The following is a 15,060-nucleotide window of genomic DNA, read 5'->3' on the forward strand; positions in this document are numbered from 1 at the left end:
GACCATTAAGCCGATTACCTCCATGCACTGAGCTACTGATGGGCTTGGAATGGAATGAAGGACACGGCAAGCATTGAGAATCTTTGATAACCTGGACTCCGTCAGGTAAATCTTCATCTCCACAGAATCTATAAGAGTCCCTAGAAAAGGAACCCGTGTGAGTGGTAACAGAGAACTCTTTTCCACGTTCACTTTCCACCCATGCGACCTCAGAAATGCTAGAACTATCTCTGTATGAGACTTTGCATTCCGAAAACTTGACGCTTGTATCAGAATGTCGTCTAGGTATGGAGCCACCGCTATGCCTCGTGGTCTTAGTACCGCCAGAAGTGAGCCCAGAACCTTCGTAAAAATTCTCGGGGGCCGTGGCTAACCCGAAGGGAAGAGCCACAAACTGGTAATGCCTGTCTAGAAAGGCAAACCTCAGGTACCGATAATGATCTTTGTGAATCGGTATATGAAGGTAAGCATCCTTTAAGTCCACCGTGGTCATATATTGACCCTCTTGGATCATGGGTAGGATGGTTCGAATGGTTTCCATCTTGAACGATGGTACCCTTAGGAATTTGTTTAAGATCTTTAAGTCCAAGATTGGTCTGAAGGTTCCCTCTTTTTTGGGAACCACAAATAGATTTGAGTAAAATCCTTGTCCCTGTTCCGATCGCGGAACTGAGTGGATCACCCCCATGATTAAGAGGTCTTGTACACATTGTAGAAATGCCTCTTTCTTTACTAGGTTTGTCGATAACCTCGAAAGATGGAACCTACCTTGTGGAGGAGAGGATTTGAAATCCAGAAGGTATCCCTGAGATATAATCTTTAACGTCCAGGGATCCTGCACATCTCTTGCCCAAGCCTGGGCAAAGAGAGAAGGTCTGCCCCCCACTAAATCCGTCTCTGGATAGGGGGCCCTGACTTCATGCTGTCTTAGGGGCGGGAGTAGGCTTTCTGGCCTGCTTGCCCTTGTTCCATGACTGGTTGCCTTTCCAACCTTGTCTGTAACGAGCAGTAGTTCCTTCTTGTTTTGGAGCGGAGGAAGTCGACGCTGCTCCTGCCTTGAAGTTACGAAAGGCACGAAAATTAGACTGTTTGGCCTTTGGTTTGGCCCTGTCCTGAGGAAGGGCGTGGCCCTTACCTCCCGTAATGTCAGCAATAATTTCCTTCAAGCCGGGCCCGAATAAGGTCTGCCCTTTGAAAGGAATGTTAAGTAGTTTAGACTTGGAAGTTACATCCGCTGACCAAGATTTAAGCCAGAGCGCTCTGCGCGCCTGTATGGCGAATCCGAAATTTTTAGCCGTAAGTTTGGTTAGATGTACTACGGCATCTGAAACAAACGCATTAGCTTGCTTAAGGGTTCTAACTTTGCTCAAGGCCTCATCCAACGGCTCTGTGCGAATCGCCTCTTCCAGAGACTCAAACCAGAATGCCGCTGCAGCCGTGACAGGCGCAATGCATGCAAGAGGCTGTAATATAAAACCCTGTTGAACAAACATTTTCTTAAGATAACCCTCTAATTTTTTATCCATTGGATCTGAGAAAGCACAGCTATCCTCCACCGGGATAGTGGTACGCTTGGCTAACGTAGAAACTGCTCCCTCCACCTTAGGGACCGTCTGCCATAAGTCTCGTGTGGTGGCGTCTATAGGGAACATTTTTCTAAATATCGGAGGAGGGGAAAAAGGCACACCGGGTCTATCCCACTCCTTACTTAGAATTTCTGTAAGTCTTTTTGGTATAGGAAAAACGTCAGTACACACCGGTACCGCATAGTATCTATCCAACCTACACAATTTCTCTGGAATTGCCACCGTGTCGCAATCATTCAGAGCCGCTAATACCTCCCCTAGTAACACACGGAGGTTCTCAAGCTTAAATTTAAAATTTGAAATTTCTGAATCCGGCCTCCCCGGATCAGAACCGTCACCAACAGAATGAAGCTCACCGTCCTCATGTTCTGCAAATTGTGACGCAGTATCAGACATGGCTCTCGTGTCATCAGCGCACTCTGTCCTTAACCCAGAGCTGTCGCGTTTGCCCCTTAATTCGGGCATATTATATAATACTTCTTTCATAACATTAGCCATATCATGTAAAGTTATTTGTAAGGGCCTAGATGTACTAGGTGTCTCAATCCTACACATCTCCTGAGCGGGAGACGCAGGTACTGACACGTGAGGAGAGTTAGGCGGCATAACTTCCCCCTCGTTGTCTGGTGATAGCTTCTTTATCGGTACAGATTGACTTTTATTCAAAGCAATATCAATACAATTGGTACACATCGTTCTATTGGGCTCCACATTGGCTTTTGAACATGATGAACAAAACAGTTTCCTCTGAATCAGACATGTTTAAAACAGACTTAGCAATGAAAATAACAAGCTTGGAAAACACTTTCAATAAGTTTTACAAGCAATATAAAAAACGCTGCAGCGCTTCAAAAATACAGATATAATTAAACAATTCTTAACAAGAAGTGTATTATTAGCAGAGGATTGCACCCATTAGCAAAAGGATGATTAACCCCTCGATACCAAAACGGATAAAACAGATATCAAATAAGATTTAACGCTTTTAATCACAGTCAGCACACTGTCACAGATCTGCTGTGACTGATTACCTCCCTCACAAATGAAATTTGCAGACCCCTGAGCTCTAGAGACGTCCTGGATCAAGGAGGAAGAAGCAGAAAGACTGTGCAATAATTTTAACTGCGCAACAAGGCGCTAAAACAAGGGCCCTCCCACTCCAATCACAACAGTGGGAGCCCTGATATAACGGTTTCCATGCATAAAAATATGTTAGCCATGTGGAAAAAATCATGCCCAAAGCGATTTATCACCAAAGTACCGCACAAAAAACGAATAACATGCCAGTAAACGTTTTATTAAAAAACAACATTTTTCAATGTCATGCAAAGCTATCACTAAGCCTGCTACCAGTCGCTACCACTGCAAAGAAGGCTTAAGCATTATTTCAGTGTTAACAGTATTTTCTCAGTCAAATTCTAGTCCCTAGAATATAACTCGACTGCGCATACATTTATCAGCCTGATACCAGTTGCTACTACTGCATTTAAGGCTGTACTTACATCATACAGTAACAGCAGTATTTTCTTAGTCAATTCCATTCCCAGAAAATAAAGTACTGCACATACCTCATTTGCGGAGGACCCCGCATGCTATTCCCAGTTTCTGAAGTTACCCCACTCCTCAGAATGTCGAGAACAGCCAGTGGATCTTAGTTACGCCTGCTAAGATCATAGATAAAAAACGCAGGCAGTTTCTTCTTCCAAATACTGTCTGAGATAGAAAAACAGCACACTCCGGTGCCATTTAAAATAACAAACTTTTGATTGAAGAATAGTTAAGTAAAAACTCTAGCTCCTCTCGCGACCTCCTTCTTTGTTGAGGGTTGCAAGAGAATGACTGGGTATGACATGTGAGGGGAGGAGCTATATAGCAGCTCTGCTTGGGTGATCCTCTTGCAACTTCCTGTTGGGAAGGAGAATATATCCCATAAGTAATGGATGACCCGTGGACTGAACACACTTAACAAGAGAAATGTGTATCTCTATTAAAATTTAAAACGGTTATAAAAACAGAATTTATGTTTACCTGATAAATTACTTTCTCCAACGGTGTGTCCGGTCCACGGCGTCATCCTTACTTGTGGGATATTCTCTTCCCCAACAGGAAATGGCAAAGAGCCCAGCAAAGCTGGTCACATGATCCCTCCTAGGCTCCGCCTACCCCAGTCATTCGACCGACGTTAAGGAGGAATATTTGCATAGGAGAAACCATATGATACCGTGGTGACTGTAGTTAAAGAAAATAAATTATCAGACCTGATTAAAAAACCAGGGCGGGCCGTGGACCGGACACACCGTTGGAGAAAGTAATTTATCAGGTAAACATAAATTCTGTTTTCTCCAACATAGGTGTGTCCGGTCCACGGCGTCATCCTTACTTGTGGGAACCAATACCAAAGCTTTAGGACACGGATGAAGGGAGGGAGCAAATCAGGTCACCTAAATGGAAGGCACCACGGCTTGCAAAACCTTTCTCCCAAAAATAGCCTCAGAAGAAGCAAAAGTATCAAACTTGTAAAATTTGGTAAAAGTGTGCAGTGAAGACCAAGTCGCTGCCCTACATATCTGATCAACAGAAGCCTCGTTCTTGAAGGCCCATGTGGAAGCCACAGCCCTAGTGGAATGAGCTGTGATTCTTTCGGGAGGCTGCCGTCCGGCAGTCTCGTAAGCCAATCTGATGATGCTTTTAATCCAAAAAGAGAGAGAGGTAGAAGTTGCTTTTTGACCTCTCCTTTTACCGGAATAAACAACAAACAAGGAAGATGTTTGTCTAAAATCCTTTGTAGCATCTAAATAGAATTTTAGAGTGCGAACAACATCCAAATTGTGCAACAAACGTTCCTTCTTCGAAACTGGTTTCGGACACAGAGAAGGTACGATAATCTCCTGGTTAATGTTTTTGTTAGAAACAACTTTTGGAAGAAAACCAGGTTTAGTACGTAAAACCACCTTATCTGCATGGAACACCAGATAAGGAGGAGAACACTGCAGAGCAGATAATTCTGAAACTCTTCTAGCAGAAGAAATTGCAACCAAAAACAAAACTTTCCAAGATAATAACTTAATATCAACGGAATGTAAGGGTTCAAACGGAACCCCCTGAAGAACTGAAAGAACTAAGTTGAGACTCCAAGGAGGAGTCAACGGTTTGTAAACAGGCTTGATTCTGAACAGAGCCTGAACAAAGGCTTGAACATCTGGCACAGCTGCCAGCTTTTTGTGAAGTAACACAGACAAGGCAGAAATCTGTCCCTTCAGGGAACTTGCAGATAATCCTTTTTCCAAGAATGTCGTCCAAGTAAGGTACTACGGCAATGCCCCTTGGTCTTAGCACAGCTAGAAGGGACCCTAGTACCTTTGTGAAAATCCTTGGAGCAGTGGCTAATCCGAAAGGAAGCGCCACGAACTGGTAATGCTTGTCCAGGAATGCGAACCTTAGGAACCGATGATGTTCCTTGTGGATAGGAATATGTAGATACGCATCCTTTAAATCCACCGTGGTCATGAATTGACCTTCCTGGATGGAAGGAAGAATTGTTCGAATGGTTTCCATCTTGAACGATGGAACCTTGAGAAACTTGTTTAAGATCTTGAGATCTAAGATTGGTCTGAACGTTCCCTCTTTTTTGGGAACTATGAACAGATTGGAGTAGAACCCCATCCCTTTTTCTCCTAATGGAACAGGATGAATCACTCCCATTTTTAACAGGTCTTCTACACAATGTAAGAATGCCTGTCTTTTTATGTGGTCTGAAGACAACTGAGACCTGTGGAACCTCCCCCTTGGGGGAAGTCCCTTGAATTCCAGAAGATAACCTTGGGAGACTATTTCTAGCGCCCAAGGATCCAGAACATCTCTTGCCCAAGCCTGAGCGAAGAGAGAGAGTCTGCCCCCCACCAGATCCGGTCCCGGATCGGGGGCCAACATTTCATGCTGTCTTGGTAGCAGTGGCAGGTTTCTTGGCCTGCTTTCCCTTGTTCCAGCCTTGCATTGGTCTCCAAGCTGGCTTGGCTTGAGAAGTATTACCCTCTTGCTTAGAGGACGTAGCACTTTGGGCTGGTCCGTTTCTACGAAAGGGACGAAAATTAGGTTTATTTTTGGCCTTGAAAGGCCGATCCTGAGGAAGGGCGTGGCCCTTACCCCCAGTGATATCAGAGATAATCTCTTTCAAGTCAGGGCCAAACAGCGTTTTCCCCTTGAAAGGAATGTTAAGTAGCTTGTTCTTGGAAGACGCATCAGCTGACCAAGATTTCAACCAAAGCGCTCTGCGCGCCACAATAGCAAACCCAGAATTCTTAGCTGCTAACCTAGCCAATTGCAAAGTGGCGTCTAAGGTGAAAGAATTAGCCAATTTGAGAGCATTGATTCTGTCCATAATCTCCTCATAAGGAGGAGAATCACTATCGACCGCCTTTACCAGCTCATCGAACCAGAAACACGCGGCTGTAGCGACAGGGACAATGCATGAAATTGGTTGTAGAAGGTAACCCTGCTGAACAAACATCTTTTTAAGTAAACCTTCTAATTTTTTATCCATAGGATCTTTGAAAGCACAACTATCTTCTATGGGTATAGTGGTGCGTTTGTTTAAAGTGGAAACCGCTCCCTCGACCTTGGGGACTGTCTGCCATAAGTCCTTTCTGGGGTCGACCATAGGAAACAATTTTTTAAATATGGGGGGAGGGACGAAAGGAATACCGGGCCTTTCCCATTCTTTATTTACAATGTCCGCCACCCGCTTGGGTATAGGAAAAGCTTCTGGGAGCCCCGGGACCTCTAGGAACTTGTCCATTTTACATAGTTTCTCTGGGATGACCAACTTGTCACAATCATCCAGAGTGGATAATACCTCCTTAAGCAGAATGCGGAGATGTTCCAACTTAAATTTAAACGTAATCACATCAGGTTCAGCTTGTTGAGAAATGTTCCCTGAATCAGTAATTTCTCCCTCAGACAAAACCTCCCTGGCCCCATCAGACTGGTTTAGGGGCCCTTCAGAACCATTATTATCAGCGTCGTCATGCTCTTCAGTATCTAAAACAGAGCAGTCGCGCTTACGCTGATAAGTGTGCATTTTGGCTAAAATGTTTTTGACAGAATTATCCATTACAGCCGTTAATTGTTGCATAGTAAGGAGTATTGGCGCGCTAGATGTACTAGGGGCCTCCTGAGTGGGCAAGACTCGTGTAGACGAAGGAGGGAATGATGCAGTACCATGCTTACTCCCCTCACTTGAGGAATCATCTTGGGCATCATTGTCATTGTCACATAAATCACATTTATTTAAATGAGAAGGAACTCTGGCTTCCCCACATTCAGAACACAGTCTATCTGGTAGTTCAGACATGTTAAACAGGCATAAACTTGATAACAAAGTACAAAAAACGTTTTAAAATAAAACCGTTACTGTCACTTTAAATTTTAAACTGAACACACTTTATTACTGCAATTGCGAAAAAATATGAAGGAATTGTTCAAAATTCACCAAAATTTCACCACAGTGTCTTAAAGCCTTAAAAGTATTGCACACTAAATTTGGAAGCTTTAACCCTTAAAATAACGGAACCGGAGCCGTTTTTAACTTTAACCCCTTTACAGTCCCTGGTATCTGCTTTGCTGAGACCCAACCAAGCCCAAAGGGGAATACGATACCAAATGACGCCTTCAGAAAGTCTTTTCTATGTATCAGAGCTCCTCACACATGCGACTGCATGTCATGCCTCTCAAAAACAAGTGCGCAACACCGGCGCGAAAATGAGGCTCTGCCTATGATTTGGGAAAGCCCCTAAAGAATAAGGTGTCTAAAACAGTGCCTGCCGATATAATCTTATCAAAATACCCAGATTAAATGATTCCTCAAGGCTAAATATGTGTTAATAATGAATCGATTTAGCCCAGAAAAAGTCTACAGTCTTAATAAGCCCTTGTGAAGCCCTTATTTACTATCTTAATAAACATGGCTTACCGGATCCCATAGGGAAAATGACAGCTTGCAGCATTACATCGTCTTGTTAGAATGTGTCATACCTCAAGCAGCAAGAGACTGCTCACTGTTCCCCCAACTGAAGTTAATTGCTCTCAACAGTCCTGTGTGGAACAGCCATGGATTTTAGTAACGGTTGCTAAAATCATTTTCCTCATACAAACAGAAATCTTCATCTCTTTTCTGTTTCTGAGTAAATAGTACATACCAGCACTATTTTAAAATAACAAACTCTTGATTGAATAATAAAAACTACAGTTAAACACTAAAAAACTCTAAGCCATCTCCGTGGAGATGTTGCCTGTACAACGGCAAAGAGAATGACTGGGGTAGGCGGAGCCTAGGAGGGATCATGTGACCAGCTTTGCTGGGCTCTTTGCCATTTCCTGTTGGGGAAGAGAATATCCCACAAGTAAGGATGACGCCGTGGACCGGACACACCTATGTTGGAGAAAATAATAGCGTGTTTTTTTTTTTTTTTAACCTATGTTGTAAAAAGAAGACGAGGATATCTGCATATATGTAAAAACTTTGATGTACACGTAAGGGCTCCCATGAGCCTCTACTGAAATAAATACACATTTATACACAGCAGGTGATCACAATTCCACAGTAATCACCTCGCTATAAAAACCTGCATAAAGGCTTTATTATAAAGAGTGGTTTTGGGTGTTAAAATAAGGGGCCATGGGAGTCTTGTGGCCTTTTGATGACCTGTTTATAAGTTCCTAGCGACACCCCACCTCCAGAGTGCGGGGAAGTGCAGGGATCGTTTATGTTTATTCTATATATATTTATGCTTTAATATTTAACCTTCAAGACCACCAACGTTTTTTTTTTTCTCAAATGGTGGGTCTTGAGGGTTTCTGGGACTTAAGCAGGCTGATATCAAGGGATTTAAATACTTATCCCCAATACAGCTCTATGTCTATGAGTAAGCGCCTGTAGGGGGCGCGAAATGCGTAAGATTATCCTGTTTGTTTTTACCTGCCATGTCTGATTTGACTTTTAAACATGTTTGAATAAATTTTGAAGTTTTTATTACCAGTTTTGGAGTGAGTGCCTGCCATCCATCTTCCTCTCTAATACTTTGGCAGCCTGATCCCCTGCACTTGGCTACGGCACTCCGTGCTTGCTGTGAATTCATTCATGGGACTCCTTTTTTCCTTCCGCTACTAGTTAGCGGTCCGATCGGAGGATTACATTTACAGATACATTGTGTGACGTGCATGCTGCGTTCAACCTGATTTTTTAACTCATAGAACTCTCTAGTCTGACACAATTTTAAATTCTTACCACAGACTGGCTGTTACAATGACGTGTACTTATGACAGCTCCGGCTTCTTCAATCATTTTCAAAATGGTTCCTCCATGAACATTTCCTGCAATATTGGCATCATCAGGACGCATAATCCTACAAGAAAAGAAATACGTATTTTATTAGAGCAGTGCACTAGATCTGTTATAAATATGTAATGTATCCAGTATTTAACAAATGATCCTCATGCAATAATTACTGAAATACAATATGGTTGCAGCCGCAAAGAAGGGTTGATTGTGTAAAGTGTATGATATGAAGCAGCAATGATCTATGGGTAGAGGGGATAAGGATAAATAAGGGTTAAAGGAACATGAAACCCAAACATGTTCTTTCATCATTCTGAAAGAGCATTCCATTTTAAACAGCTTTGCAATTTACTTCTATTATATGATTTGCTTCATTCTCTTGGTATCCTTTGTTGAAAAGCATACCTAGGTAGGTTTAGGAGCTGGGAGCTAGCTGCTGATTGGTCGCAGCACATATATGCCTCTTGTTGGCTTACCTATGTGTTCAGCTAGCTCCCAGTAGTGCATTGCTGCTCATTCAATAAAAGATTCCAAGAGAATGAAGAAAAATTGATAATAGAAGTATATCGGAAAGTGGTTCAAAATTGTATGATCCATCTCAATCACGAAAAAAAAAAATTTGGATGTCATGTCCCTTTAAGGGGACAAACAAATTAGGCATTGACATTACAAGGCATATTTATCATACAGTGAACAGAGCACTAAGATGTATGTTCATACAAATTAAGTTTCGACATTATTCACCCATCTCTCCATTCTTTAGGGAATCAACTGCATAGAATAACACAGAAACTGATTAAAGGGACACTAAATTACATTTTCAAGATTAAAATAGAGCACGCAATTTAAAGAGACTTTATAACTGACTTCCATTTTGAAATTGTCTTTTTATTTGCAACCTTTCTGAGGCACCAGCTCTCCTTCTGAGCATGTGCAAGAGTTTGCAGTGTATACATATATGAGTCAGTGATTGGCTGATGTCTATCACATGATAAAAGGGGGCTAGCAAATTAAAGGAAATTTTGATATTTGTTAGAAAAAAAACTACTGCTCATTTCAAATTCAGAATAAGTCTTATTGCATTGTCTTTTTATTATGCACCTTTTGATTATGCAGTTCTAGTGTATTTAAAGGTAATTTAATCTGGGGAGGCTAGTGAGAATGATGCATATCTCAGGATCAGATACTGTAGCATACTTGGGTATGCAGTATGCACTTCAGGCTCTCTGAGGAAATACAAAAAGCTAATTTTTCAGAGGTAGATAATAGCAAAAATGAGAGAGAAACAATAATTAATGTTCACTGAATAACTTTGTATGCTTAAACATTTCCCTTTAAACATTGTCCCTTTAAATTGCCTAGAGGGCCTTGGCTATGTCATGATGTAAATGACTACACAAATAATTGATCAGCTAGTGACTTAAAGGGACATGAATACTAAAATGTATCTTTCATGGTCTCGATAGAGCATGCAATTTTATACAACTTTTTGATTTATTTCTGTTATAAAATTGTCTTCATTCTCTTGGTATCTTTTGTTGAAAGGCAGGGCGTAAGCAAGCTGAGGAGCGTGCATGTGTCTGGAGCACTATATGGCAGCAGTTTTGCAAGAATCTCATCCACTATTTCCTGCCATGTAGTGCTCTACACTCCTACTTGGGTATCTCTTCAACAAAGAATGTCATGGGAACAAAGTAAATTTCCTAACAGAAGAAAACTTTTTTAAAATGGTATGTTCTGTCTGAATCACAAAATTTTTTTTTTGGTTTCATATCCCTTTAATAAATTGACTTACAAGGATAAGTGTTTTTTGGTTAGAGAGTTAAACTGGCAACCTAATGGATTTGATAACATGCAGAGGAAGTCACATTTAAAGGGACAGTCAACACCAGAACTTTTGTTGTTAAAAAGATAGATAAATCCCTTTATTACCCATTCCCCAGTTTTGCATAACCAACACTGTTATATTAATATACTTTTTACCTCAGTGGTTACCTTGTATCTAAGCATCTTCTGACAGGCCCCTGATCACATGACTATTTATTTATTATCTATTGACTTTCATTTTAGCCAATTAGTGCAGTAGCTGCCACAAGCCACAGACGTGATCACAATGTTATCAATATAGCTGACATGAACTAGCTCTCCCCTGTTGTGAAAAGCAAATAAAAAAGCATGTGATAAGAGGCGGCCTTCAAGGGCCTAGAAATTAGCATATGAGCCTTCCTAGGTTTAGCTTTCAACTAAGAATACCAAGAGCACAAAGCAAAATTGGTGATAAAAGTATATTGGAAAGTTGTTTAAAATTACATGCTCTATTTGAAACGTGAAAGTTTTTTTGGACTTGACTGTCCCTATAAACACTCTACACAAATAACACTTTAAAGTTATCAGCAACAAAAAAAAGCCCATTGAAATCAACTAGTACATCCAGATTCACAAGTTCATAAGTGATCATCACGCATGAGTGATTGGTAAGTATTATTTTATTTAATTTGCATACTGTTCAGCAAGGTAGGTAGTTGTGTTAAACTACAGGGTAAAAGTTGCTCACTTCACCATTGTATGTATGAGAAAAGTAGCTTGCTCCTTTAAAGGGACATATAACCCTATTGAATTGTGTTGTGTCACTTGCTCCCTACATAAAGTCAAAGAGTAAAATCTGTAGCATAGATTTCCAGTATGCTGTAAATAACCCAACAAGCAATGTGAATAAGCAATCTGAGAAAAGAGCAGAACGTTGCGTTTTATTGCTCTGGTAATACAGCAAGGGCAAGCTCTGCAGAAAGTTAACTTTATCATAAAGACATAGCAGTTATAGGACTAGATTACAAGTGAGGCACAAACGGTTTAGCGCTAGCGCAATCAACTTTTCATGAGTCATTTTCATTCCGCTGATGTTACAAGTTGAGCGCAATCGTGATATCCCTAGCGCAATCTTGATTTGGGTGAGAATCCATTCCGCAAGCTCAGAACTGTGGTTAACTGTTTTCCAAAATTTAAAAGTTGCACAAAACACTTCAAAAATACATTACAAAGTACAGTTAGACTCACAACACTGTCTAATAAAAATTATTCACAATATATCTTGCACAAAAAAGTTATAAGGGCTCAGATATGAGATCTCGGGTGTTAGAAAAAAAAAAAAAAAAAAACATGAAAGACTTTAACATATAGATACATACAGATACATTGCGAAAGATGTATATGCATATGTGTATACAAGAAGTAGAAAAAAGTAATAAGCCAGCAATGCTTCTTAAAAGTAAAAAAAAATATAATCGGTCAAGTTAAAAATATACAGCATACGGAGGCGGGGCGTAGCCGTGCAGGAACATGGCTGCACTGTAAAAGAGCTCCGTTGCCTTTCCCCTTCAATTGGCACATAAATGGTATAGTTTTACTCTGGCAATCATGAAAGCAGCAAGTAAATGAACCGGAACACTTATAACATCTTTATTGGAATCTGCAATCAAATCCGAGCCGACAGATCCCTTTGAAAACCGGGACCAACAAGCTTAGTACAGGCGCCATCTTGACAGCGCAACCTGAACCGACTAAGCCACGCAACAACAAAGACACAGCGCAGCAAGGTAGAGAACACAGTATTATATGATTACCCTGACAAACTGACAGTACACGCTCCATACCACAATACAGGCGAGATAAAAGCAGCGCCACGGTCACTTCTCCTCTGCCGCGCTCAGTCGCACCAAAGCACCCCAGCAGTCACACAGGACCACGCTGCTATATAGCTGTATTCAGAACAGCCAAACAATAATATACGTATGCAAAGACACTATCTTGGACTGCCCACCATTTTACACTGACAATACCACAATGTAAACTTTCGAATCTAACAAGCAAATGTTACGTGGTGGCTAATACTGTTAATGAACATAAGCCCAGATAACAAATATGGCGACAGCTCAGCTGCAGTACTTGCAGCACACAATCCACAAATAATTTGCACTCTCCCTTTACATGGTGCAAAACGAGGTGAACCCTTAGCTCAAGCGGCCACCAAGCTTCATCACAGGACACTCTGATCTGGCCAAAGTCACTGGCTTCCTTGTTTTCCACAATACTAGCACATGGCAACAAGGAGATCCACTAGAACACATAAGGCACCACTACCTAATAGATCACCATCAGTCAGCTCCTATTTCAAATCTACGCAAAAAATTTCACCTCACCAGCTGGAAAATCCTGACAATTCTAACAAAATGGAATCACAACTTACTACAAGCCTTGCTCCTCTCCCACATGATCAACTCTCACAGATACAACAAAATATAGCTTCCCTACCCTCCAAGAGCGACATAGCTGATTTGAAAACATTTATCAAGAACGAGATCTCATCTCTACGAAAAGATATGTCTGACATGAACTCTAAACTTGAATACCTGGAGGAGGGACAAGAATACCTAGAGTCTCAAGTTAGCGACAATGCACAATGCCTAAACTGCCACGACTCCATTATCCAATCGCTACAGTTCAAGGTCGAAGACCTTGATAATCGCTGTCGCCGCAGCAATCTGCGCATCCGAGGTATACCTGAAGATGTTACTCAGGAATCCTTAGATGAGTACCTACTACAACTTTTCAGACAGATGGAACCTGCACTGGAGACCTCTGAAGCAACTCTAGAAAGGGCCCACCGTGCCCTAAGACCGAAACCTACACCGCCGAGCCCGCCTAGGGACGTGATTCTGAAATTCACTCACTTTCACCAAAAAGAAGCAGTGTGGAAACAAGCCCGTAGCCAACGATCAATATCCTTTCAAGGCCATACCATCCAGGTCTATCAAGACCTCAGTCCAGCTACCATCGAAAGGAGACGAAACCTACGCTTTATTACAACACTCCTGCAAGAACATAAAATAAAATATCGCTGGGGCTTCCCTTTTAGCCTTCTGGTGCATAAAGACGGCAAAACCATTGCTTACAAAGGTCCAGAAGACTTAGATGCTCTATCCAAAAATCTCAATATCAACTTCCCGGCACCTCCTCCTCATGCAGCGACGACTCGGGACACCACACAAGATGGCCCACCAAAGGCCCAAAGATCGACGTGGACCAAGGTACCCAGAACAAATGCGAAGGACTCCATGAGTCTCCACAATGCAAGACCTGTAACATGTGAAAGTAAGGTTGTATATTCCCTTTTTATAACAGACACTGTGAACTCGCTAATGCACACTAATTTTTGTTCTTTGCCAAATGTCTGAGAAGATGCCTGAACTTACCTGACATTATTCTTAGGTAAAGAAGGAATGCCCATAGGGAATCACTATAACTACTTCTCTTACCATATCAATCTACCAAAGTTATACTGTTATGTTTATTTACACCTTCTTTTAATAACAAAAGTTTACATCGTAAGTGTTTAGAATGCCTACCCCTATTGTCTAATCACAATAGCCAACTTGGTTGTCTACAGGTAGACACATTCTAAGGGGGTATTTAAAGTTTAATGTTGTTATGATGTACTATATGCTAGCATCAATGTATTGTATTGTATTGTTTACCTGTTATAGGCTGATTTACTTTACCATGTTAGGTCAACATGTCTTATTTACAAACTAAGTTAGTCAAGCTACCACAACTGGTATAAATTGTTAATTGCTGAGAAAAGTTAATCGAAGCCAATGAAGGGGAAACGCTTCCTCTACATCTTATTTCCCTTACCAATGTTTTTATTTACTCTTTCCTTATTACCTAATCCCCATATCCCCTGCTGTACTAAATTACTCTTATTACTATCACCTGACAAACTACCTGGTCATACTGACTCCTACAAAAACACCGAACTAATATACTCCACAGACAACTACTTTAAGCTCACACTGCATTATCCTAATGGCTGAACACTCACATAGAAAACCACCCACCAATTTAATACGGATTCAATCTATTAACACGAAGGGACTCAATATTCCCTCAAAAAGAACACAGGCCTTGAGAGACTTTAACAGATGCAGGTCAGACCTGCTGTTTCTCCAAGAAACACACTTCCGCAAAGGAAGAGAGCCCCTCACATTTACCCTCAAATTCGGCACCTGCTTTTACGCCTCCCATTCCAAATCTAAAAAGCATGGAGTGGGAATACTGATAAAGAAAAATGTCCCTTTTAAAGAA

The 15,060-nt window shown here is 41.3% G+C and overlaps 1 protein-coding gene across 1 annotated transcript in view; it reads right to left on the reverse strand.

The window, feature by feature from the left end:
• ACOT7 (acyl-CoA thioesterase 7) overlaps positions 1 to 15,060 on the reverse strand; it is a 1,060,649-nt gene that overhangs the window by 910,977 nt on the left and 134,612 nt on the right. The window contains exon 2 of the mRNA XM_053690394.1: positions 8,869 to 8,986. Within this exon, the coding sequence (XP_053546369.1) occupies positions 8,869 to 8,986 (118 nt within the window). The remainder of the gene's footprint in view (positions 1 to 8,868; positions 8,987 to 15,060) is intronic.

This window comes from Bombina bombina, chromosome 8 (assembly GCF_027579735.1).
Source record: "Bombina bombina isolate aBomBom1 chromosome 8, aBomBom1.pri, whole genome shotgun sequence".
NCBI classification, from domain to species: domain Eukaryota; kingdom Metazoa; phylum Chordata; class Amphibia; order Anura; family Bombinatoridae; genus Bombina; species Bombina bombina.